Source organism: Nerophis lumbriciformis, linkage group LG26, assembly GCF_033978685.3.
Source record: "Nerophis lumbriciformis linkage group LG26, RoL_Nlum_v2.1, whole genome shotgun sequence".
Taxonomy (NCBI): Eukaryota; Metazoa; Chordata; class Actinopteri; order Syngnathiformes; family Syngnathidae; genus Nerophis; species Nerophis lumbriciformis.
This window is the reverse complement of record NC_084573.2, coordinates 40091836-40119006: the sequence shown is the minus strand read 5'-3', so window position 1 is coordinate 40119006 and position 27171 is coordinate 40091836. Positions and strand designations below refer to the sequence as shown.

Here is a 27171-nt window from a genome sequence, read left to right as displayed (position 1 = left end):
TACAACAAATCCTTTTCAACTTATATTCAATTGAATAGTGTCATGACTGGGACTTTGGCTTGGTTTGTTCTCCCGTGGTGCAAATGAACTGGACTGGTCAAGGCTTGAAGGTGGGTACATGATTTATTTTAAACTATCAAAAAAGGAATAAACAAAAAGCGCGCACAGTGGCGGAGAATAAAACTAGACTTTAAACACAAAACTTGCACATTGGCAGAAACTATGAACAATTAAACAAAACACTAACTGTGGCTTAACAAACAAAAACTTACTTGGCATGGAACCGGCATGAAAAAAAGAGTAGCAAGGGTCATCAGGGTGTGGAGAGTGTGCAGGAGCATAAATGTGGTGATGTCGTCAGAACGAACAACAGAAAATGAATGAACTTAAATACTATGGACATGATTAGTGAAAGCAGGTGCGTGACTCGAAACGTGAAACAGGTGCGTGACGTGACAGGTGAAAACTAATGGTTGCTATGGTGACAAGAGTGCACAATGAGTCCAAACGTGGAACAGGTGCGTGACGTGACAGGTGAAACTAATGGTTGCTATGGTGACAAAACAAAACAAAAGTGCACAAAAAGTCCAAAATTTAAACCGAACATTACTAAAACAAAACATGATCACACAGACATGACAAATAGACTGCAAAGACAAGATACTTAACGATCAAACTGGAAAAGTTAATTTTTAGCAAATATTAGCTCATTTGGAATTTGATGCCTGCAACATGTTTCATAAAAGCTGGCACAAGTGGCAAAAAAGTCCATAGCGTTCCTACTCCTATGGATTCTTCATTCATCTCTCCAAGCAACATTTGTAAGTTTTACAATATAACTAAAACCATTCTTACTTACTAAAGCATCCCATGTGTGATGTCTGTAGGAGTGTTTACATGCATATTTGTACGTGCTAGCGTCGTTAGCATTAGCTAATGTGCTAACACATTTACAAGTGTGTGTTATTAGCTTACAAACTACAAAAGCAGTGAAGTTGTCAGGTTGTGTAAATGGTAAATACAACAAATCCTTTTCAACTTATATTCAATTGAATAGACTGCAAAGACAAGATATTTCATGTTCACACTGACAAACTTTCTTCTTTTTTGCAAATATTAGCTCATTTGGAATTTGATGGCTGCAACATGTTTCAAAAAAGCTGGCACAAGTGACAACTTTTTTTTTGCACTAAAAGGGGACCTATGATGATTTGAATCTACATTTACCACACTTCCTTGTGGTCTAGATATGATGTATTTGATGTGAGTGACAAGGTGATTGACATTTGTCTCTGCTTCACAGTTGGCCAGTGTGGAAACCAGATTGGTTGTCGGTTTTGGGATCTTGCTTTGCGAGAGTATGCCCAGTTCAACAAGGTAAGTGAATTTGTACACATTAAAATGGACTTTTCAGGTGACTCATCAAGTCACCAGCTTCACTGTTTAGTGATGAAATATTAATGGTGAGACTTTATTAAAATACTTACTTACTTAATTGCTGTATCTGATACCACACATGAACAATATTTCCACTTCAAATAATATTGCGGTTGATGACTGAATCAATAAATAGACTTATAGTGACTTTAAAAAGTATTCATTACCTGTGAACTTTTTCATGTTTCAACTAAGGCTGAAACGACGCGTCGACGTAGTCCACGTCATCGGTTACGTAAATACGTCGACGCCGTTTTTGTGCGTCGGCGCGTCGCATATTTACGTCACACTACTGTCATGGCGGAGCGCAAAGCAGACGATGCGAGCGAGGGGAAAAAAGCACGCCAAAAGTCGTCAAAAGTGTGGGAGTATTTCACCAAACGGCCTAATAATGTTGTTGTATGCACACTGTGTCGAGCGGAAATGGCCTATCATAGCAGCACAACGGCTATGAACGAACATTTGAAAAGAAAACCCCCGACAGCGTTCTTGCCATCACCATCAACAAGTCAATCGTCCGCGTGCGTATACGTTGTCATTATTACACAAAAACATGAATGTGTCATTTGTATCTGCGTTGTAAATTCATAAACTAAAGCACCGTTTGCTCTGAGAGGCGCGTTTGGCGTGCCTGTTCAGTGTTTACAAAGACGCGCTCCTCTTTAACGCTGTGGGGAGGCGGCGGGGGCGAGCGAGCGGCGAGGCGGGGCGCGCCGGGAGCGACGCCGCAAGAGACAGGGGACGACGAGCGAGCGAGGAAGAGGAGCTGAAAAGCGAGGAAAGAAAGAGAAAAGAGTTGGAAGAGAAAAGACTTTGTGTAAAATTAAAAGATTGTAAACCTGACAAAGCCGTCTGGCGTTCAGTCTGTCGGTCCTGAAAGAACCCCACGGCACAAGACGTGTCACAAACGCTAACGTTAATTAGTTGTGCAAATACCTTTTACAACATTAACAGTTACATATACTATGTACAAACCAACAATTAACTTTCACTTTAATCATACTATCATTGTTGTGTTATTAAGCAAAATAAGCAATACTTTTACTTTTGTTGAAATGTTTACACTGTACACTTTTTTGTATTGGATGTTTAGCTTTATTTTTGCACATTTTAGCAAATAAGCAATACTTTTACTTTTGTTGAAATGTTTACACTTGTTACAGAATATTTCCGTTTTGCACTTTTTTGTATTGGATGTTTATCTTTATTTTTGCACATTTTAAAGCAAAATAAGCAATACTTTTACTTTTGAAATGCTTATACTATTCCAGAATATTAAGATTTGCACTGGATGTTTACTTTTATATTTGCACATTAAAAAGCAAATAAGCTACTTTTAATTTTGTTAAATGTTAAAAGTTTTAAATGTTTACATTGTTACAGAATATTTTGTCATGTTGTTGTCAATGTTGACTGAGTGGCCATACTTTTTTTTTTGTAAATAAAAGCCATGCCTTTTGAAAAAACTGGCCTACATTTATTTTTTCCTCTTCATTTTAAATAAAAAAAATAATCGGTAAAAGGAAAAATAATCTATAGATTAATCGAAAAAAATAATCTATAGATTAACCGATTAATCGGAAAAAATAATCTATAGATTAATCGATAGAAAAATAATCGTTAGCTGCAGCCCTAGTTTCAACCACAAACAACGTATTTATGGAGAATTAAAACAAAACAAAGCAGCACACAATTGGATGTAAAAAGAAAATGAAAATTATAAAAAAAATTTACAAATAAAAATCGGAAAAATGTAATTTACCAACGTATTTAGACCCCCAGAGTTCGTGGAACCGCCTTTGCTGCATTTTTAACTGCCAGTATTTGTTGCTAACTTGTGGAAATATTATTGTAGCAAAATGATTTGCAAACGTGTAAGGTGTGTGTAATCTAATTCACGTGCATGTGTACTAATAATGTGTGTCTGTATATCAATCTGTGTGTGTCTGTAATCAGATCTGTGTGTGTTTTTTTTTTAAGTTGTTAGTCCGTATTATGATTTGTCTGCGTGTAAAAAATGTCTGTCCGTATTTCCATCTTGTTTGTAGAAAAAAAAGTGTGTGAAGCAGGAAGTCCTTGTGCTGAACAATGGACTTTTCATCACTTGCTGAAATACAAGTTCATGTTTTAGCAGTAACTTAGTGGTCAGAAGTATTTTTCTAACATATGATGGCGTTTCCTCTCCCCATGTGTGAGTGAAGATGAATCACATCTATGACTTAAAATGCAGAACAAAACTGCCGAATAAGAGGCCAACTTACAGCTGATTAAGGGCAGAGAAGACGATCATTGCACTTCAAATACCTAATGAGACAAAATTGGAATGTGGTGTACAAACCCCGTTTCCATATGAGTTGGGAAATTGTGTTAGATGTAAATATAAACGGAATACAATGATTTGCAAATCATTTTCAAGCCATATTCAGTTGAATATGCTACAAAGACAACATATTTGATGTTCAAACTGATAAACTTTTTTTTTTTTTTTGCAAATAATCATTAACTTTAGAATTTGATGCCAGCAACACGTGACAAAGAAGTTGGGAAAGGTGGCAATAAATACTGATAAAGTTGAGGAATGCTCATCAAACACTTATTTGGAACATCCCACAGGTGTGCAGGCTAATTGGGAACAGGTGGGTGCCATGATTGGGTATAAAAACAGCTTCCCAAAAAATGCTCAGTCTTTCACAAGAAAGGACGGGGCGAGGTACACCCCTTTGTCCACAACTGCGTGAGCAAATAGTCAAACAGTTTAAGAACAACGTTTCTCAAAGTGCAATTGCAAGAAATTGAGGGATTTCAACATCTACGCTCCATAATATCATCAAAAGGTTCAGAGAATGTGGAGAAATCACTCCACGTAAGCGGCATGGCCGGAAACCAACATTGAATGACCGTGACCTTCAATCCCTCAGATGGCACTGTATCAAAAAGCGACATCAATCTCTAAAGGATATCACCACATGGGCTCAGGAACACTTCAAAAAACCACTATCAGTAACTACAGTTGGTCGCTACATCTGTAAGTGCAAGTTAAAGCTCTACTATGCAAAGCCAAAGCCATTTATCAACAACACCCAGAAACGCCGCCGGCTTCTCTGGGCCCGAGATCATCTAAGATGGACTCATGCAAAGTGGAAAAGTGTTCTGTGGTCTGACGAGTCCACATTTCAAATTGTTTTTGGAAATATTCGACATTGTGTCATCCGGACCAAAGGGGAAGCGAACCATCCAGACTGTTATCGACGCAAAGTGTAAAAGGCAGCATGTGTGATGGTATGGGGGTGTATTAGTGCCCAAGGCATGGGTAACTTACACATCTGTGAAGGCACCATTAATGCTGAACGGTACATACAGGTTTTGGAGCAACATATGCTGCCATCTAAGCGCCGTCTTTTTCATGGACGCCCCTGCTTATTTCAGCAAGACAATGCCAAGCCACATTCAGCACGTGTTACAACAGCGTGGCTTCGTAAAAAAAGAGTGCGGGTACTTTCCTGGCCCGCCCGCAGTCCAGACCTGTCTCCCATCGAAAATGTGTGGCGCAATATGAAGCGTAAAACACGACAGCGGAGACCCCGGACTGTTGAACGACTGAAGCTCTACATAAAACAAGAATGGGAAAGAATTCCACTTTCAAAGCTTCAACAATTAGTTTCCTCAGTTCCCAATCGTTTATTGAGTGTTGTTAAAAGAAAAGGCGATGTAACACAGTGGTGAACATGCCCTTTCCCAACTACTTTGGCACGTGTTGCAGCCATGAAATTCTACGTTAATTATTATTTGCAAAAAAAAAAAAAAGTTTATGAGTTTGAACATCAAATATGTTGTCTTTGTAGTGCATTCAATTGAATATGGCTTGAAAATGATTTGCAAATCATTGTATTCCGTTTAAATTTACATCTAACACAATTTCCCAACTCATATGGAAACGGGGTTTGTAATAAAAACTGTCCATAAAAGCAATACATTAGAATCAAAAATATACCAATTGCACAAAGTTTACAATGGGACTAGAAAATGCCTGTAAAAAGGAAAAACTCTCTTTAGAGAATGTGTAAAACAAAGAACTAGAGAGGCTAATAATAAATATAAAAAGTTGAGCAGTATTATGTGGGACTATTATACCAAAATATTACATGATAACAATAACAAGGTTAAAGGAATATTAAACATCACCATTAAAAATGGTTACCCTAATTATTTAATGGCTAGCAATGTTGAAAGGGACAATATGGATGATATAGCTGATAGTTTAACGCTTTTTTTGTAAATGCGGGGCCACATTTGGCAATTGAAATGCTTGATCAATCAACATCCGAGGACTGGAACGGAATCCCAAGCTAATGTTCCTTCGCAGTTACTGAAAAGAAAATGATAGATATTGTAAGTTATTAAAGTCGTAAAGAAACGTACATCTAGAATATCTCCAGACTGTAAAAGGTCATTGAGGAGATTTCAAAACCATCAACATTCATCAATAACCCATCATTCCATTCAGAGAAAATGAAAATAGCTAAAGTTGTCCCGCTTTCTAAAATTGTGACCAGAAATTACTTTTTCAATTAAGAAATAAATTGAGAGAAGTTACTTACCGATTGATCAGAGAAATTCATTGACAAACATACATTGCTCTTATTTATATGTATTCATTTGTTTATAAATAAATGGTAGGGGTGCTCACACTTTTTCTGTAGGCGAGCTACTTTTCAATTGATCAAGTCGTGGGGATCTACCTCATTCATATATATAATTTATATTTACTTATTTATGAAACATATGTTTTTGTTAACAATTTAAAGGTGTTTAATGATAATACAAGCATGTTTAACACATTTAGTTAATATTGTTAATAAATTAAAGGTGTTTAATGAAAATACAAGTATGTTTAATACATATAGTTAATATTGTTAACAAGTTAAAGGTGTTTAGTGATAATGCAAGCATGTTTAACACATATAGTTAATATTGTTAACAAGTTAAAGGTGTTTAATGATAATACAAACATGTTTAACACATATAGTTAATATTGTTAACAAGTTAAAGATGTTTAGTGATAATGCAAGCATGTTTAACACATATAGTTAATATTGTTAATAAATTAAAGGTGTTTAATGATAATACAAGAATGTTTAACACATAGTTAATATTGTTAACAAGTTAAAGGTGTTTAAAGATAATACAAGCATGTTTAACACATTTAGTTAATATTGTTAATACATTAAAGGTGTTTAATGAAAATACAAGTATGTTTAATACATATAGTTAATATTGTTAACAAGTTAAAGGTGTTTAATGATAATACAAGCATGTTTAACACATATAGTTAATATTGTTAATAAGTTAAAGGTGTTTAAAGATAATGCAAACATGTTTAACACATATAGTTAATATTGTTAACAAGTTAAAGATGTTTAGTGATAATGAAAGCATGTTTAACACATATAGTTAATATTGTTAACAAGTTAAAGATGTTTAGTGATAATGCAAGCATGTTTAACACATATAGTTAATATTGTAACAAGTTAAAGATGTTTAGTGATAATGCAAGCATGTTTAACACATATAGTTAATATTGTTAATAAGTTAAAGGTGTTTAAAGATAATACAAGCATGTTTAACACTTATAGTTAATATTGGTAATAAGTTAAAGGTGTTTAAAGATAATACAAGCATGTTTAACACATATAGATTCCTTTCTTTCATGAAGACAAGAATATAAGTTGGTGTATTACCTGATTCTGATGACTTGCATTGATTGGAATCAGACAGTGGTGCTGATAAGGTCCGCATTTTCGAATGGAGGAGAAAAAAAGTCCTCCTTTCTGTCCAATACCACATGAAAGTGGTTGGTTTTTGGCATCTTATTTATCCAGCTTCCGTACTCCTTTGTATACACTTGACAAGAAATACATTGTCGGCAAACTCCGTAGCTTGCTAGCTTGTGCACGCCAGCTTTCTGAGACTCTTATTTTGGTAGCGCAGGCAGGATGAAGCAGCGCTTTTATTGTGCAACTGTGCAGTCGGTCTTTGAAGTTTTGACGACAGGTGCGGCGCCAGAGTCTGTTGAAATAAAGTGTTTCTCGCCTTCCAGTCGCTAATTTTAATGAGCTGGCAGCAGCCAGCGTCATCTCAGAAGACCCTCGGGTGCCGTGAATGTCAATCAAGTGACGAAAGTGACGTCATAGTGAAGATTTATGATCGCTCATTTTTAGGACTATTTTTTTAATGGCTGGCTGGTGATCGACTGACACACCCTCCACGATCGACTGGTAGCTCGCGATCGACGTAATGAGCACCCCTGGTATAAACAAACACAAACGCCACAACCCAAGAACTCAAAGTAATAACACGAGCCAAACACAAAAACAAAACAGAAGTGACAGCGGATCAGTTTGGGCGACTTACAGACTTCCTGAGGCGCAAATTTGAACATGTTGTAGTGAAGGAAGTTGGAAAAGTAAGTGACGTGTGACCACTTTTTCAGTTGAATTGCCTTTATTTGCAATTTTTCCTAAAATGACGCCAAATTTTGTCAACTGCTTTTTGAGCCCCCGAAACATTAGGTACTATATATAAAATATGATTAATGAATTGTAAATACAGGGTGTATATTTTTGTAAAACCTGTTTTTATGTCTGAAAGTCTACACGTCCTGATTGACCGATTTAAAACCACATGTGTTGGAACAGGATTCACCTATAAAAAAAATGATGTGATATATCTTTACTCTCTTATTCAGAGTGCCTTATATGACGACGCCGTTGGTACATTTTTCCGTAATGTGGACTCAAGGTAGTAATGTTTGCTTTAATTCTGCTAGTGTTACCGTATTCATGCGCTTGCCATATGTCAACTTATGCACTTGTTTCCCCCAATTAACAGTGATGGAACTCATCTGGCTGGTGGTGGAAGAATACAACTGCTGAAAGCTAGGGTAGGTTCCCAAAACTTTTTTTTAGGGCTGTTTTCAGAGTGGCAGCAAAGGCCACTGACATACTCAGTGGCCTAGTGGTTAGAGTGTCCGCCCTGAGATCGGTAGGTTGTGGGTTCAAACCCCGGCCGAGTCATACCAAAGACTATAAAAATGGGACCCATTACCTCCCTGCTTGGCACTCAGCATCAAGGGTTGGAATTGGGGGTTAAATCACCAAAAAATGATTCCCGGGCGCGGCCACCGCTGCTGCCCACTGCTCCCCTCACCTCCCAGGGGGTGATCAAGGGTGATGGGTCAAATGCAGAGAATAATTTCGCCACACCTAGTGTGTGTGTGACAATCATTGGTACTTTAACTTTAACTTTAACATATACTACTGTACTGCACATTGCATCTACAGTGTAGCCATTTGAGTGCCAATTTAAATTCCATGTTTAAATGTCATAGAGCAGGGATGTCAACGTGATGTTGGGCCACATGGCAGTTATGGCTGCCATCAGAGGGCCACTTGTAACAGTAAATAATGTAGGAACTTGCCTCTGGATTTCATTTTTAATTAGGGCCCGCATGGCCCATTGCATAAGGACTCCCAAAGGGAGTCCTTATGCAAAACTCACCAAATTTTACACACACATCAGTAATATACGGCAAAACTTTTTATCAAAAAACCAAACCCCAAAACTCAAAATTGCGCTCTAGCGCCCCCTAGAAAGAAAACTGCTTATAACTCCCAGTACGAATGTTGTAAAGACATGAAACAAAAACCTCTATGTAGGTCTTACTTAGACCTACTTTTCATTACCGGTAATTAATTTCCTCGGGCAAAAATCAACAGCAAGTTGGCAATTCCCCCTTCAAGACAAAAAAGTACCAAAAACAGTAACTTTTGCCTCTTTGAGCTGTATTTTCACCCTCTTAACATGCTTCAAAACTCACCAAACTGAACACACACATCAGGACTGGCAAAAATTGCGATCTAATAAAAAAACCTAACACCAAATCTCAAAATTGCGCTCTAGCGCAATTTTTGAATAAAACGCAGAAAAAACTGCTCCTCGGAAGAAAAACATGACAAAACTGCATGTAACTCCCACTGGGAAGGTCGGAGAGACATGAAACAAAAACCTCTATGTAGGTCTCACTTAGACCTACATTTCATATATTGACAACCCCCAGCAAAAATCAACAGGAAGTTTGCAATTTCCCCTTCAAAACACATTTTTTTTATAAACCGGTCACTTCTCTTCAAACATTATCCCCTCTGAGCGCGTTTGTCGTATCAGCTTCAAAATAACACAGGAGAGAGATTGAACCCTTCCAAATAAAAGTTATCGAAATAATTTTTCTAACTGCTCCGGTTTTGATTTTATGAGCCTTCAAAGAACCGCTGCGCTGATGCTGCTGCGCTGCTGTTTTTTTAAGATGGCTGCTTAAAAGCAGGAAGCACCAACGTGCCCACACAATGTAGACAAGGTAGGTACACTAGACAAAAGTCTTGGGACACTTCAGACTAAAAGTAGACAAAAGTATTGGGACACTTGGGACTAAAACTTGACAAAGGTATTGGGACACTTAGGACTAGTTATATAAATTGTTCTAAGCAGACTGTCCATTTTACAGTAAAATATTGCATTTTTAAATTATTTTACAACATTTTACAGTAACTGGAAAAACAGTACCACTGTTTTGGGGGAGGTTTTAACGGAAAAAGCCTAGTTGCCAGAATTGTACTATTAAATTGACATGGGTTTTTCCAACATTATATTGTTCATGGAAAAACAGTACAAGTTCTTTTTTATACTGGCAACTTAGCTGCCAGTTTTTCTACCGTTAAAAACAAATGTATCGTTTTTCCATTTACAGTAATATACCGTTAAGAACAGCAACCGCAGATTTTACAGTCAAAAACTGGCAGCTCAGTCAACAGAATTTTAACGCAGAAAACAGTAGTAGTTTTTGTTCAATTTACAGTAATATGCTTTAAAGAACAACGTAAAATGTATTGTCATTTGTATTCATTTGATGGGTAGTTTGCTGTAAAGTGAAGTGTTTTTATTTAGACAAAAACATGTTTGGAAAGTGTAATATTTGTTGCGATATTGGATACTATTAAAGTTTAAAAGGTGTGCAATTTCAAGCAGTACATATATTTTTTCTGTCAAAATGAAAAAAATCTATTACATGTAGTGAGAAAATATGAAGTACTTTATTGACACATACTTTCCAGGTGTTTGGGGGCCAGATAAAATGATCTCTTGAGTTTGACACCTGTGTCATAGATTATAGAGTGTAGGAAGTGTTGTAAGGGCATAGGAAATGTTTATAAGTGTGTGTGTGGCGGGCTTATAAAGATTTTAAATACGTATAATATTCATATAAATTATAAAATAGTGTCCCCACTTCAGGCAAATACAACTTTGATACACATACCACTATAAAGAGAGTATGGCCAACTCGCTTTCAGAGTTGGTCCTCAACATGGCGCCCTGTAAACATGTGAGGGGCTATTGACCAATCATTTAGGAGATTGTCTGGCCATACTCTTCTCTGATTGGTCAACGCCCCCTCACTTGACTACAGTGCGCCAAGTTGGGGACCAACTCTGAAAAGCAGTTGGCCATACTCTGGCTCTGCGACTGCTGGTACGTGGTCTCCATCTAGTGGTACGCCAGAGAAGTGTGAATATGTACCGTGTAATGGAGTATCATTGTTGATGATGTTTGTGTCATGTCACGGTGGCCAAAAATATTAAATATACCTGTTAAATAAAACCTCTGCTTTGTTTTTAATTCATACTTAGGCCTACTACGCTATGTGCTTAGGCCTCCTTCACTACTGTATTTTAAATTTGGTCATTATGGCGGTGCATGGAGAGCCAGGTGTTAAGTTAGCTATTGACCTGTGCACCAGGAGTGTGAGACCCCTGTTAAGTTAGCTATTGACCTGTGCACTAGGAGTGTGAGACCCCTATTAAGTTAGCTATTGACCTGTGCACCAGGAGTGTGAGACCCCTTCGTCGTCACAAATATTGTACGGTTACTCTTTTGCATTTTCTCCGATGTTTTGAGGCATTTTTGTTCATGGTATTTGTCGTGCAGATATTAATAACATTACATTTATTTCGTGTAGTGCCCTTTAAATAATTTCGATCACATCTAGGAATTGATATCTTGAAGATCTTGAGATTGTGTGCTTGGTGCTGCGATACACTGAACGCATCACAATTTGCCACCTCAGTAAAATGCATGTCCACCTCTGGCACAGTCACTGGAGAAAAACATGATGTGGGTTATGTATTATTCTAGGAAAAATGCTACGTGTGCTGGAATTTTCCAGCCTGGCGCTGGTTAGTTCTAGCTTAACTGACTCCTCACCCGGACTAACAGAGACTGTAATTACCTGTGACCGGGCTTGCTCTAGTGTAGTTAGTCAAGTGTGACTCAAACAATAATCTATGTTCCTAGTAAGGATAATGGCGCCTTCCTGGTTAGGGTGAAGCAAGCCCGGTTTGCCCCAGAAAGAGAGCCAATTATCAATAAATGTTAGTCCCTGTTGTCTACAGAAGCTAGCCAGCCACTTTTTAAGCGAGACTAATCTGTTATATCTCTCATCATTGCCTCTCGCAGGCAGGGGGCCAGAGACAAGTACAGTACTTGATGCCTGGACATCTTTCTAGGCAGATTACAAGTCCTAGCTATGTTCCTCTTTGTAATCTCTGACTGGCTCATCCTAGTGTCATTGGAGCCGAGGTGTGCAACTATGTTCGAGTAGCTAGTGGTGCAATTAGCCTGTCGTACATGTTTGCTAGGCCTGTTGCAAGTCAGCTCCCTAAGATTAGCTTCAATATCGGAAGTTCAGGCCCCGGAAATACATTTAATTGTTGCTGGTTTACTAAACTACTAAACTGCCCCTCCCACCTCCAAAGACATGCACCTGGGGATAGGCCCCTCCCACCTCCAAAGACATGCACCTGGGGATAGGTTGATTGACAACACTAAATGGTCCCTAGTGTGTGAATGTTGTCTATCGGTGTTGTCCAGTTTGTACCCCGCCTCCCAGCATCCTCCGCGGCCGCGAGAGGGACAAGCAGTAGAAAATGGATGAATAGATGGAGTTCTTGCTGTCTTCGGCGCGCAGTAGCTTTGGACCAGGATTAGCTTAGCTTTGCTAGCTTAGCAGCTAGCTAGCTGAAAGTGAAGTGGTGAAACAGAGATGGGATGCTTTGCAAGTCCAATAAAACTACTAAATGTGTGAGAGAAGGAATAAAGACATCTGTTATAAGCACACAGATATAAAGAGAGCAGAAACTGGGTATTGTAGGACGGCATCACTAGTTCTTGTTGAGAATCGGTTTCTGGGGTTTGGATTCCTGGTAATCATTTGCCAGTTTTGTTAAAGATTCCCTTATTGATTCCTGTGGGCATAAACACTGGAGTACTTGAAAAGTGGACATTCCATCAAAGGGAGCAGTTCTGTGTAGAACAGGCAACTGTTGACTAGATTGAGCACCTAGCTGCAAGTTTGGGTATGGTTCCAACATGAATACTGGAGTGTAGTCCTGACCCACTATTTGAGAATGACTGTGTTAGCCACGTCATAAACAATGCATAAAGACTAATACCCAATATTGTGTACTATATGGCATCTGCAGGCAGTGCTGGTGGACATGGAGGAAGGTGTGGTCAGTGAGATCCTTCAGGGCCCTTTGAGAGATGTGTTCCACAGCACTCAGCTTCTCACAGATGTGTCAGGTGCAGGCAACAACTGGTGAGACATCCAATTTTATTCTGTAAACAAGCAACAACCAAATGGAGTTTGCATATTTCTACATACAGTACATTCCTTGGTTTTCTTGGGCTATTCCAGATTCCTCACACATTACAAAACATCCATGTAAGGCTAGTAGGAGACTGCAGCTGGGATAGGCTCTACAGTAGCGAGGCCTTGGCCCATAGTCAATAAACCAATTAATCAAACAATAAATGAAAATGAACTCAATACATTTGTCGACGTCGATCGTTTTTGAAATTTTTTTAAATGTTGTCCTGTCCAGCTACTCGGACAAATCATATAGTTGATGTAGATCAGGGGTGCTCATTACGTCGATCGCGAGCTACCGGTCGATCTCGGAGGGTGTGTCAGTCGATCACCAGCCAGGCATTAAAAAAATAGTCCTAAAAACGAGCGATCATAAATGTTCACTATGACGTCACTTTCGTCACTTGATTGACATTCACGGCACCCGAGGGTCTTCTGAGATGACGCTGGCTGCTGCCAGCTCATTAAAATGACCGACTGGAAGGCGAGAAACACTTTATTTCAACAGACTCTGGCGCCGTACCTGTCGTCAAAACTCCAAAGACCGACTGCACAGTTGCACAATAAAAGCTCTGCTTCATCCTGCCTGCGCTACCAAAATAAGAGTCTCAGAAAGCTGGCGTGCACAAGCTAGCAAGCTACGGAGTTTGCCGACAATGTATTTCTTGTAAAGTGTATACAAAGGAGTACGGAAGCTGGACAAATAAGATGCCAAAAACCAACCACTTTCATGTGGTATTGGGCAGAAAGGAGGACTTTTTTTCTCCTCCATTCGAAAATGCGGACCTTATCATCACCACTGTCTGATTCCTATCAATGCAAGTCATCACAATCAGGTAATACACCAACTTATATTCTTGTCTTCATGAAAGAAAGGAATCTATATGTGTTAAACATGCATGTATTATCTTTAACCACCTTTAACTTGTTAACAATATTAACTATATGTGTTAAACATGCTTGTATTATCTTTAACCACCTTTAAGTTGTTAACAATATTAACTATATGTGTTAAACATGCTTGTATTATCTTTAACCACCTTTAAGTTGTTAACAATATTAACTATATGTGTTAAACATGCTTGTATTATCTTTAAACACCTTTAAGTTGTTAACAATATTAACTATTTGTGTTAAACATGCTTGTATTATCATTAAACACCTTTAATGTATTAACAATATTAACTATATGTGTTAAACATGCTTGCATTATCATTAAACACCTTTAACTTGTTAACAATATTAACTATATGTATTAAACATACTTGTATTATCATTAAACACCTTTAATGTATTAACAATATTAACTATATGTGTTGAACATGCTTGCATTATCATTAAACACCTTGTTTACTTACTACTAAAAGACAAGTTGTCTAGTATGTTCAACATTTTATTTAAGGACTAAATGACAATAATAAACATATGTTTCATGTACACTAACATTTTTTGTTAAAGTCAATAATGACATTTTTTGTGGTGCCCTTTATTTAGAAAAGTATCAAAATACATTTTGGTAGCAGTACCAAAGTATTGGTATCGGGACAACAGTAGGTAGAGGTTGACTGAAACAATTGATAGCTTGACAAAAACAAAAAATAATCATGATTTCACTCACCGGAACAGCAACATTGCAACAATATCATCCATTTTTTAAATAATTCCGTTCATGAAAATGTCCAAAGCAGCTCTGATTGACAGCTATGAACACCAATCATTGCATTGTGCCTTCAATCGGGGGCTCCTAATTGGGTGGGGGCCCTAGGGCTTCAGCCCGGCCGGATAAGCCCGTGCATTAAAGCGGCCTTGGGCATAACTTCTCTTTAATGCATGTTTCCAAAATGCAGAGACAATGTATTACTATCTACAACGTATCTACTCTTCTTTCCTATCAGGGCCGTTGGACACATGACGTATGGCTCAATCTACAGAGACAAGATAGTGGACAAGCTGAGAAAAGCAGCAGAACAATGTGACTGTCTGCAGTCCTTTTTTCTTCTCAACTCTATGGGAGGAGGTAAGACTCTGCAACTCCCTGCTTGCCAACGACCACATCCTGTCATGTGACTTACAGGCACTTCCAGCTTTCAGTCCCGTTAGGCTACAGTATATTTACCTGCATCACTGCAGAGTTGGGCATTTTTTGAAAAGTATATATATATATATATACACATATATATATACCGTATTTTTCGGACTATAAGTGGCAGTTTTTTTTCATAGTTTGGCCGGTGCGACCATACTTGCCAACCCTCCCGAATTTTCCGGGAGACTCCCGAAATTCAGCGCCTCTCCCGAAAACCTCCCGGGACAAATATTCTCCCGAAAATCTCCCGATTTTCAGCCGGAGCTGGAGGCCACGCCCCCTCCAGCTCCACGAGGACCTGAGTGAGGACAGCCTTTTTTCACGACGGGAGGACAACAGGGTGACAAGAACTAAATCATCCAGACTAGAGACAAATTGTATTATTATGTTTATCTTACCTAAAAATAAATATATATATATATATTTTTTTTTTTTTAAATAACTAAATACATTTTTACTATATTTTGCTAAAAACATCAAAATTAATTGTATTTTTATTTGTATTTTTTCTGACTCCTTAGTACATCCAGCCATAGAATTATACATTAAAATAAACATATTTGAAATAATTAATTTTAAATTATCATAATAATTCATTTATAATGACCATATTTAATTATTAAAATAATTGCTTGTTTATCAACAACTTTAGCATTTTATTCATTACATTTTGAAGCTCTCAGAAGCCAAGTTATGTTATATTCCTTAATATTTATTTATGCAAGTTTGAAGTATCAATTATCTAAACACAGCTTTGTTTGCATATTTTCAGGATATATATATATATATATCCTGAAAATATGCATATATATATATAAGTATTCAACAAGAACAACATTAAATTGAGCTACAGCTGCATGAACAATATACGACAAATCATCTCAAACCACAACAAAACAATTGCAAATGAGCCGTCGACCCCCAGTCAGAGCGACTCCAAAACCAACAAAGCATGTAACTGTCGAAAGAAACCTGATTGCCCCCTCAACGGGGGGTGCTTACAAACATCAGTTGTCTACCAATCTAAGGTAATACGCAAGGACATTAACACATCCGACACATATGTAGGATTAACCGAGGGTGAATTCAAAACCAGATGGAACAACCACAAGGCTTCTTTCAGGAACAAAAACCTGCGAAATACCACAGAACTCAGCAAACACATTTGGGACCTCAAAGACAATAATGTTGAATATTCAATAACATGGCGAATTCTTGCATCCAGCACACCTTACAATAGTGGTAATAAAAGATGCAACCTATGCTTGAAAGAGAAACTGTTTATTATTTACCATCCAGACCTGTCATCCCTCAACAAGCGCAGCGAAATTGTAGCAACATGCCGCCATAGACGGAAACACCTCCTAGGTAACACATGAGCCAATCACCACGCCCCTAGGCCAGCCTGTACCCACCCACTCTGTGCCCTATATAAACCATGGTATGCGAATGCTCCCATTAAAATCTCCTGATGATTGAGGGTACCCCCCCTCATGAAACAGGCCTGTAGAGATGAAATAGTCTTGTGATTTTTTTTCCCACACATACATATATATATACACATATATATATATATATATATATATATATATATATATATCAAATCAAATCAAATCAACTTTATTTATAGAGCACATTTAAAATTTACCACAGGGGTAGCCAAAGTGCTGTACAATGAACAGGTTAAAAGATAAAACGAGTACCGAGCAAACACAACACAATACAAACAGAACACGATAAAAAATAAATAATTAAAATAGAATTAATAAAAACATAAAAACATAAAAACAGGATCACAGCAGGTGTATTATGGGGCGCCATTGCAGGATGGATATCACTCAGTGTTAAAAGCCATGGAATAAAAGTATGTTTTTAAGAGAGATTTAAAAACAGGAAGAGAGGAGGCTTGTCTAACACTCAGGGGTAGGTCGTTCCAGAGCTTGGGAGCAGCAACGGCAAAAGCTCTGTCACCTCTAAGCTTCAGCCTTGTGTCAGGGACCGTCAACAGCAGCTGATCGGCTGATCTTAAGGATCGGGTGGGGCAGTAAGGCTGAAGGAGGTCGGAGAGATAGGTTGGCGCGAGGTTGTTTAGACATTTAAAAACAAATAAAAGGAGTTTAAAATGTATTCGGTAACGCACAGGGAGCCAGTGAAGGGACGCTAAAATAGGGGTGATGTGCTCACGTCTGCGGGTCTGTGTTAGCAGACGAGCAGCAGAGTTCTGCACGAGCTGCAGGCGGGCGAGGGAGGCCTGGCTAATGCCAACATACAGGGCATTGCAGTAGTCAAGACGAGTCGAGATAAAAGCGTGGATTAATTTCTCAAGATCATGTCTTGATAGAAGCGGTTTCACTTTCGCTATTTGGCGTAATTGATAAAAGCTTTTTTGAACGACGCTGCTGATTTGTTTTTCGAATTTAAAATCTGAGTCAAACTTTACCCCCAGGTTTGTGACAGAGTCGCTGAGATACGGGGTCAGAGTGCCGAGGTCAACGTTGGGGGAGGGAGAGCGACTTGGACCGAACAACATAACTTCTGTTTTATCTTCATTTAGGCTCAGGAAGTTAGCTGAAAGCCAGACTTTGATGTCGTGCAGGCAGTCAATAAGACGTTGAACCGTGTTATTTTGTGCCATGGGAAAATAAATCTGGCAATCATCGGCATAAAAATGAAATGCAATACTGTACTTCCTAAAAATAGAACCAAGGGGGAGAAGGTAAAGTGCAAATAAAATTGGGGCAAGGATTGAGCCCTGGGGGACCCCATGTGGTAAAGGAGCTGTGGACGACATAAAACTGTCTACTTTTACACAAAAACTCCTGTCGGTTAGGTACGACCGGAACCAGTTGAGGGCGGCGCCCTTAATGCCCACACAGTTCTCAAGACGAGTGATTAAGGTGGCGTGGTCGACGGTGTCGAACGCAGCAGACAGATCTAAAAGCACCAGGACAACATATTTACCAGAATCAGTGGACAGGAGGACATCGTTAAAAACTTTTAGAAGCGCTGACTCTGTGCTGTGGAGGGCTTTAAAACCGGACTGGAACAGCTCAGTGATACCATTATCCTCTAAGAAGGGCAACAACTGACTGTAGACAACCTTCTCTAATATTTTGGAAATGTATGGAAGATTAGAGATAGGTCTGAAGTTAGAGAGGAGAGAGGGGTCGAGGCTGGGTTTTTTAAGTAGAGGTCGTACCACTGCATGTTTAAACTCTACTGGAACTATTCCAGAAGAGAGGCTACTATTGATAATGTTAAGGACACTTGGTCCAATAGTAGCAAGTACCTCCTTAAACAGGCGAGGTGGGAGGGCATCTGCAGGAGAACCAGAGGGCTTCATATGACTAACTGTGTCACTTAAAAAAGAAAAGGACACCGGCTCAAACTGATGGAAAACAGAAGAGAAATGCAGGGGAACAGAAGGGTCATATGAAGGCTGAGATAGACTGGCTCTAGTTGACACAATTTTGTCAGTGAAAAAATGGAGACAATTTTCACAGAATTCAAAAGAAGCATCAAAACCAGCAGATTTGGGAGCATCAATGACAGTGTTAATAGTTTTAAACAGAACTCTGGGGTTGTTACAGTTAGAAGATATAATCTGAGATAGATATATATTCATTTCTGCTTTTACAGTCATCTGAAAGGAAAACAGGCTTTCTTTAAAAATGGCAAAGGACACATGCAGCCTGTCTTTTTTCCATTTTCTCTCTGCTCTTCTACATACGCGCCTGGCAGCCCGAGTGACGTCATTCAACCAGGGCTGAGGCGTGGTTTTAGCGCGGCGGCATTTGAAAGGGGCGATCGTGTCCAGTGTTTGTAAACAGATAGAGTTGAACCCAGAAACCAACTCTTCAGTATTCAGACACACAGATGCTGCAGAATTATCATCACAACGAGTCGAAAAAATAGAGGAGAACCGAGCAGGAGACGAAGAATTAAACATGCGAGAGCGTTGGGGCGGTGCGCACAATTTAACTGGACACTGCGTGGCAATATCAAACAGGATCGGCATGTGATCAGAGAACACAGCGTCGCAAATGTCCAAATTAAAAACACACAAACCATACGAGAGCACTAAATCGAGTGTATGCCCGCGTTCATGTGTAGAACCACACACAGACTGTACAAAGTTAAATGAGTCGATTATATTCAGGAAGCTCCTGGAAAGCGGCTCGTCTGGACAGCAGGTGTGAATATTAAAATCACCCACAATAAGGACACGATCATATTTGGGCAGGATTTCAGCCAGAAATTCAGAAAAGTCAGTTATAAAGTCTTTGTGGTACTTGGGTGGTCGATAGATGACGGCACACAGGACGACATCAGAAAGACCCAGTTCAAACATGCACAGTTCGAAGCTTGAAAAGGAGGATTGTAGGCGGATCTGACGGCATTTAAAGTCATTTTTAAAAACGACTGCTAATCCTCCTCCTTTTCGACCGGACGGCCGTGGGGAATTAAAGTAGGAACACTCCGGAGGCAGAAGTTCATTAAGAGGGGCGGACTCACCGGCTCTCAGCCATGTCTCCGTCACACAGAGGAAGTCCAGTCCGCGGGAAGTGAAGAAATCCTTCAGGATAAAAGTTTTGTTTGTCAAAGATCTTGCGTTCACAAGACCGAACCTGGCGGGGGCCAGCACGTCCAAGGCCGCAATTAATCCGGGTGGGGCCCGACACACAGCCCGCAGGTGGCGGTGATCCACCCCGCGCCTCCGGGGGCGGGGACAGCAGGAGCGACGACGGCAAGCTTCTTCCTCCAAACCAACGATAGGAACCAGCCAGGAGCCGATCGGATCGAGCGAGCGTGGGTGCAGGAGGAGACCGGATACCGCACCATTCCTCCTTCGGGGAGCCACGGGAAGCCGGGCCAGGAGTGCCCTAACTTTCACCAGCTGGCCGCCACGTTTACCGCGGCGCCGGAGACGCTTCCGCCGGGGGAGAGGAGCCAGGGGGCGGGAAAGGAAGGCAGGAATCCGGCCAGGTGAAAAAGCTGACTGGGACGTCGAAAAACCAACGTCGAAGTTGATCATATCAGTGGGAGAGGGGCAAAGATCCAACAGTGTTTGGCGGTCATACACAAGCAGTGAGCTGACAGAAACGAAAATAGACGCAAAAAACACAAAAACGAACAGAGCTGACAGCGAGAGACGGCAGGCCAAAGCACATACTGGCGCCATCTTGCATATATATATATATATGTGTGTGTGTGTATTAAATACTTGACTTGGTGAATTCTAGCTGTCAATATACTCCTCCCCTCTTAACCCCACCCCCGACCACACCCCCCACCCTCCACCCCCCACCTCCCAAAATCAAAGGTCTCAAGGTTGGCAAGTATGGGTGCGACTTATACTCAGGAGCGACTTATGTGTGAAATGATGAACACATTAGCGTAAAATATCAAATAAAATCATTCACGTAAGAGACTAGACGTATAAGATTTCATGGGATTTAGCGATTAGGAGTGACAGATTGTATAGCATGTTCTATATGTTATAGTTATTTGAATGACTCTTACCATAATATGTTACGTTAACATACCAGTTGGTTATTTATGCCTCATATAACGTACACTTATTCAGCCTGTTGTTCACTATTCTTTATTTATTTTAAATTGCCTTTCAAATGTCTATTCTTGCTGTTGGCTTTTATCAAATACATTTCTCCAAAAAATGTGACGTATACTCCAGTGCGACATATATGTTTTTTCCTTCTTTATTATGCATTTTTGGGTGGTGCGACTTATACTCCGGAGCGACTTATACTCCGAAAAATACGGTAGGTGGATCATCTAAGTCAGTGGTCCCCAACCACCGGGCCGTGGCCCGGTACCGGGCTGCACAAAAAAAACATTTTTTAATTTTTTATTTTTTTTATTAAATCAACATAAAAACCACAAGATACACTTACAATTAGTGCACTAACACAAAAAAAACTCCCTCCCCCATTTACACTCATTCACACTCATTCGCACAAAAGGGTTGTTTCTTTCTGTTATTAATATTTCTGGTTCCTACATTATATATCAATACAGTCTGCAGGGATACAGTCCGTAAGCACACATGATTGTATTTTTTTATGACAAAAAAAAAAAAATTAAAAAAAAATTACCATATGCTCCCCCCCGGTCCGTGGAACAATTTTTCAAGCGTTGACCGGTCTGCAGTTACAAAAAGGTTTGGGGACCACTGATCTAAGTAATTTAGTAGGTGATTCACTACACTAACTTCACAACTTTCTTATTATTTATTCCAACTGCTGCTCATCTGTGTGTGTGTGTGTGTGTGTGTGTGTGTGTGTGTGTGTGTGTGTGTGTGTGTGTGTGTGTGTGTGTGTGCGCTGATTAAGGCTGAAACGACGTCATCGGTTACGTAAATACGTCGACGCCGTTTTTGTGCGTCGGCGCGTCGCATATTTACGTCACACTACTGTCATGGCGGAGCGCAAAGCAGACGATGCGAGCGAGGGGAAAAAAGCACGCCAAAAGTCGTCAAAAGTGTCGGAGTATTTCAATAAACGGCCTAATAATGTTGTTGTATGCACACTGTGTCGAGCGGAAATGGCCTATCATAGCAGCACAACGGCTATGAACGAACATTTGAAAAGAAAACCCCCGACAGCGTTCTTGCCATCACCATCAACAAGTCAATCGTCCGCGTGCGTATACGTTGTCATTATTACACAAAAACATGAATGTGTCATTTGTATCTGCGTTGTAAATTCATAAACTAAAGCACCGTTTGCTCTGAGAGGCGCGTTTGGCGTGCCTGTTCAGTGTTTACAAAGACGCGCTCCTCTAACGCTGTGGAGAGGCGACGGCGGCGAGCGAGCGGCGAGGCGGGGCGCGCCGGGAGCGACGCCGCAAGAGACAGGGGACGACGAGCGAGCGAGGAAGAGGAGCTGAAAAGCGAGGAAAGAAAGAGAAAAGAGTTGGAAGAGAAAAGACTTTGTGTAAAATTAAAAGATTGTAAACCTGGCAAAGCCGTCTGGCGTTCAGTCTGTCGGTCCTGAAAGAACCCCACGGCACAAGACGTGTCACAAACGCTAACGTTAATTAGTTGTGCAAATACCTTTTACAACATTAACAGTTACATATACTATGTACAAACCAACAATTAACTTTCACTTTAATCATACTATCATTGTTGTGTTATTAAGCAAAATAAGCAATACTTTTACTTTTGTTGAAATGTTTACACTGTACACTTTTTTGTATTGGATGTTTAGCTTTATTTTTGCACATTTGAGCAAATAAGCAATACTTTTACTTTTGTTGAAATGTTTACACTTGTTACAGAATATTTCCGTTTTGCACTTTTTTGTATTGGATGTTTATCTTTATTTTTGCACATTTTAAAGCAAAATAAGCAATACTTTTACTTTTGAAATGCTTATACTATTCCAGAATATTAAGATTTGCACTGGATGTTTACTTTTATATTTGCACATTAAAAAGCAAATAAGCTACTTTTAATTTTGTTAAATGTTAAAAGTTTTAAATGTTTACATTGTTACAGAATATTTTGTCATGTTGTTGTCAATGTTGACTGAGTGGCCATACTTTTTTTTTTGTAAATAAAAGCCATGCCTTTTGAAAAAACTGGCCTACATTTATTTTTTCCTCTTCATTTTAAATAAAAAAAATAATCGGTAAAAGGAAAAATAATCTATAGATTAATCGAAAAAAATAATCTATAGATTAACCGATTAATCGAAAAAATAATCTATAGATTAATCGATAGAAAAATAATCGTTAGCTGCAGCCCTAGCGCTGATAAGTTTACACAACTGTTTTCACACGTGATCACAATGATTTCAGTTAGCATATTCATTTAATACCAAATTGAATAGGGATGGGTCCCATATACATTGAAGCTATGCTCGTATACACGTATCACAATATTATTGATCAGTTATTCTAGCACAGGCCTGTATCAGATCAGTCAGTATACAGTGCAAAATGATCAGGAGAGATCCACCTAGGAATGGGGCCGTATGAATCCCCTCCCAACTGTATAATTCATGAAAACATCAAGAAAGCACACATTCTTTGTGACTCCAGGTACAGGTTCCGGGCTAGGGACCAAAGTGCTCTCCCTTCTCAAGGATGAATTCCCTGGAGTGTGTCGTATTGTCACCCCCGTCTACCCGTCCATAGAGGACGATGTCATCATATCCCCCTACAACAGCATCCTGGCTATGAGAGAGCTCACAGAGAACGCAGACTGTGTCCTGCCTGTTGAAAATCAGGTTTGTTTTTATACAAACATCACGTCATCTTGTCTGTTTTTCTAACCTGCTTCTCCTTCCTTCCTCAGGCACTGATTGACATTTTGAACAAGATCACACATACGTGCCATGGCCAACAGTCCAGGTCCATCCCAAAAGGCGACGTCCTAGTCCCAAGAAAGGATGGGCTGACAGGGTCCGAGAGGCCTTTTGATGCCATGAATAACATTGTGGCTAAAATGTTGCTGGACATTACCAGGTACGTTTCCCCCAACAAGATAACCCTCTACACCAGAGCTGGGCAAATATTTGGACCTGGGGGCCACATTGAGAGAGAAAATGTGTCTGGTGGGGCCAATGTGTATGTGTGTATAAATGATATATTCACTTTTAGATGTAAAAAGCTGCTGTACAGTATGTGTGTTTGGCTCCCTTCTTTCCAGGAACACTAACACCAAATGTCACAATGTCCCATAGAGTTCTAAAAACATTATGACCATACTTGCCAACCTTGAGACCTCCGATTTCGGGGGGTGGGGGTGAGGGGCGTGGTTGGGGCGTGGTTAAGATATATATATATATAAAAATACTTGACTTTCAGTGAATTCTAGCTATGTATATATATATATTTTATTACATATATATATATATATATATATATATATATATATATATATATATATATATATATATATATATATAAATAAAAGAAATACTTGAATTTCAGTGTTCATTTATTTACACATATACACACACATAACACTCATCTACTCATTGTTAAGGGTTGAATTGTCCATCCTTGTTCTATTCTCTGTCACTATTTCAGAACACACACACATTATACAAATATACATTATAAAATCAATAAGAAAACGGGAGCTCTAATTTGGGAGTCTGAATTAGGATCAGAAGTTCCTATATAAACATTGCGCACTCACGTCGCCTTTTTGTATTGATTACTGCAGCTGTGCACTGGATTCATTCACAAATACAAACTACAACTCACAAACACTTTAGAGTTAGGCTCCACCATCAGAATGTGCACTTAAACTTATAAAGATCACATGGATATTATTCAGTGAGTTGATTCACCAAAACTAACCTGTTATACAGGAGGAAAAAGCACACAGGACGTTTCAATTGTTCACAGACTGGTCGCGCTCATCAGAATGACAAGACACTTCCGGTCTGCAGGTGATAGCATTCAATTGGGAAGAAACGCCCTACTGCCCCCTACTGACCAATGTGAATACTGATAAATGTGTAATGACAGCTCCAAAAACAAATTCAAACCACAAAATAAAATAAATAAATCAACACAAAAATGTGACACATTATGGGTGGGTCACATATGCATGTACAGTAGATGGCAGTATTGTCCTGTTTAAAAGTGTCACAACATTGCTGTTTACGGCAGATGAACTGCTTTACGGCAGACGAAAACTTGACTGCTGTTGTTGTGTGTTGTTACCGCGCTGGGAGGACGTTAATGAAACTGCTTAACAATAAACCCACATAAGAAACCAAGAACTCGCCCTCCATCATTAGCTGTTTATATTGTGGGAAAGCGGACGTGTGAACAGACTGTCAACACGTCACTCAGGTCCGCATGGAGCTGGAGGGGGCGTGGCCTCCAGCTCCGCCTGAATTTCGGGACATTTTCGGGAGAAAATTTGTCCCGGGAGGTTTTCGGGAGAGGCGCTGAATTTCGGGAGTCTCCCGGAAAATCCGGGAGGGTTGGCAAGTATGATTATGACAGACCACCTCAAAGAAACCGAATAGAATTTTACAGTTTTTTACTGAATGGGACACTCAAAATGTACATTAACATAAAGAAAGTGGGATTTAAAATATTAATTATGAACAACAAAAGACTGAATATTAACAACATATTTTACTCCTCAGAGCAGCTTCTCCATAGTTGTGTATCTTTTACAATCAAGCAAAACACAACAAAAATGTAACAAACAGCAAAATATGAATGAAAAGTGTAATAAACAGCTACAATATGATAAATTATCATGTAAAAATCTGCTTCCACATGTGTTCCTGACACATGTGTTTGGGGCTGGCTGGGGGGGTTGAGTTGGGGGGGGGGGGGGTATGGGGTAGCGGGGGTTATATTGTAGCGTCCTGGAAGAGTTAGTGCTGCAAGGAGATTCTGGGTATTTGTTCTGTTGTGTTTATGTTGTGTTACGGTGCGGATGTTCTCCCGAAATGTGTTTGGTGTGGGTTCACAGTGTGGCGCATATTTGTAACAGTGTTAAAGTTGTTTATACGGCCACCCTCAGTGTGACCTGTATGGCTGTTGACCAAGTATGCATTGCATTCACTTGTGAGTGTGAAAAGCTGTAGATATTATGTGATTGGGCCGGCACGCTTCTCCCTACGTCCATGTACACAGTGGCCTTTTAAAAAGTCATACATTTTACTTTTTGAAACCTATACCGATAATTTCCGATATTACGTTTTAAAGCATTTATTGGTCGATAATATCAGCAGTCCGATATTATCGGACATCCCTAATAGGCAATATTCCAAAAGAAGAGTGCATTTTCCCTTAAAGACTTGATCAGGTGGTTATTGATTGTGGCCATTCCTTATCAATGGCTGTGTGCAGTCCATAATAGTGCCTTGACTTCAATATGTATTTCATCTGAACATGACAAGTGTACTGAAGAACATGACGCAACCATTTGGAGTTCATAAATAAGGTGCATGATTTGAAAGCAAAGTGAGATCGTAGCAGCTGAAAGGCAGTGGAGTGTTTCAAGAGAACACACACACCAGTGTTACAGGCATAGCCTCGGACAGCTATTGACTTTTGGGGGCACATGTGAACTTTAACATGTGCCGAGGGGAGGGAATACATGTTGTATAGTTACAGACTGCACACTTCTTTTCAACAGTAAGATCTGGATGGCCTTCACACTGTACCATGACCACAAATACACACAAGATGTATGTCAACAAACACAAATATGACACCCAGAAGGTGAAATACTCAATGAATGCTCGTGTCTGAGGACAACATACAAAAGGACTTTGACCCAAAACTACTCTTAATCTCGGAAACAGTTCTCTCTAGTTTATGGCAACGGCAGATACAATGGCTAGTCCAAATATAAAATAGATGTGTGACAAATGTAAAGATACGTTAGCAATGTAGTATTGTAGCTGTACGTCAGGGGGGTCCAAACTTTTTGACCTGTGCTGGAAATAATTGTCTCTTCTAGAGTTTACAATCATTTCTACAACTCTTATGCTTTTGTGATGTAGTGATTGGAGCACATACTTGTTGCTCACTAAAAACATTCATGAAGTGTGCTTCTTTTATGAATTTATTATGGCTCTACTAGGGATGTCCCGATCCAGGTTTTTGCACTTCCGATCCGATACCGATACTGACCGATACCGATACTGACCGATACTGGCCTATCCGAGCATGTATTAAAGTTTAAAGTTATTTAGCCTACTTAGTTGTCAGAATCATGTTGAAAAGGGTTTTAGTACTCTTGATAACAACTAGCCAGCTGAATTAGGGGAGTTTGAATAATACACAATGGTTGGTAACAAGAAACTGACCTGTTTATTCAAGGATAAACACAAAATAGACAAAATTGTACATGACAAACAGAAATGGCATCATTGAACTA

At 39.4% G+C, this 27171-nt stretch overlaps 1 protein-coding gene across 2 annotated transcripts in view; it reads left to right on the top strand.

Annotated features, from left to right (window-relative positions):
• The window catches only part of tube1 (tubulin, epsilon 1), a 45109-nt gene that overhangs the window by 2167 nt on the left and 15771 nt on the right, over window positions 1-27171 (top strand). For both annotated transcript variants that reach the window (XM_061986700.1, XM_072916150.1), the window contains exons 3-9: window positions 1304-1377; window positions 8183-8235; window positions 8326-8377; window positions 13029-13144; window positions 15091-15212; window positions 23349-23536; window positions 23605-23774. In XM_061986700.1, the coding sequence (XP_061842684.1) occupies window positions 1304-1377; window positions 8183-8235; window positions 8326-8377; window positions 13029-13144; window positions 15091-15212; window positions 23349-23536; window positions 23605-23774 (775 nt within the window). The remainder of the gene's footprint in view (window positions 1-1303; window positions 1378-8182; window positions 8236-8325; window positions 8378-13028; window positions 13145-15090; window positions 15213-23348; window positions 23537-23604; window positions 23775-27171) is intronic.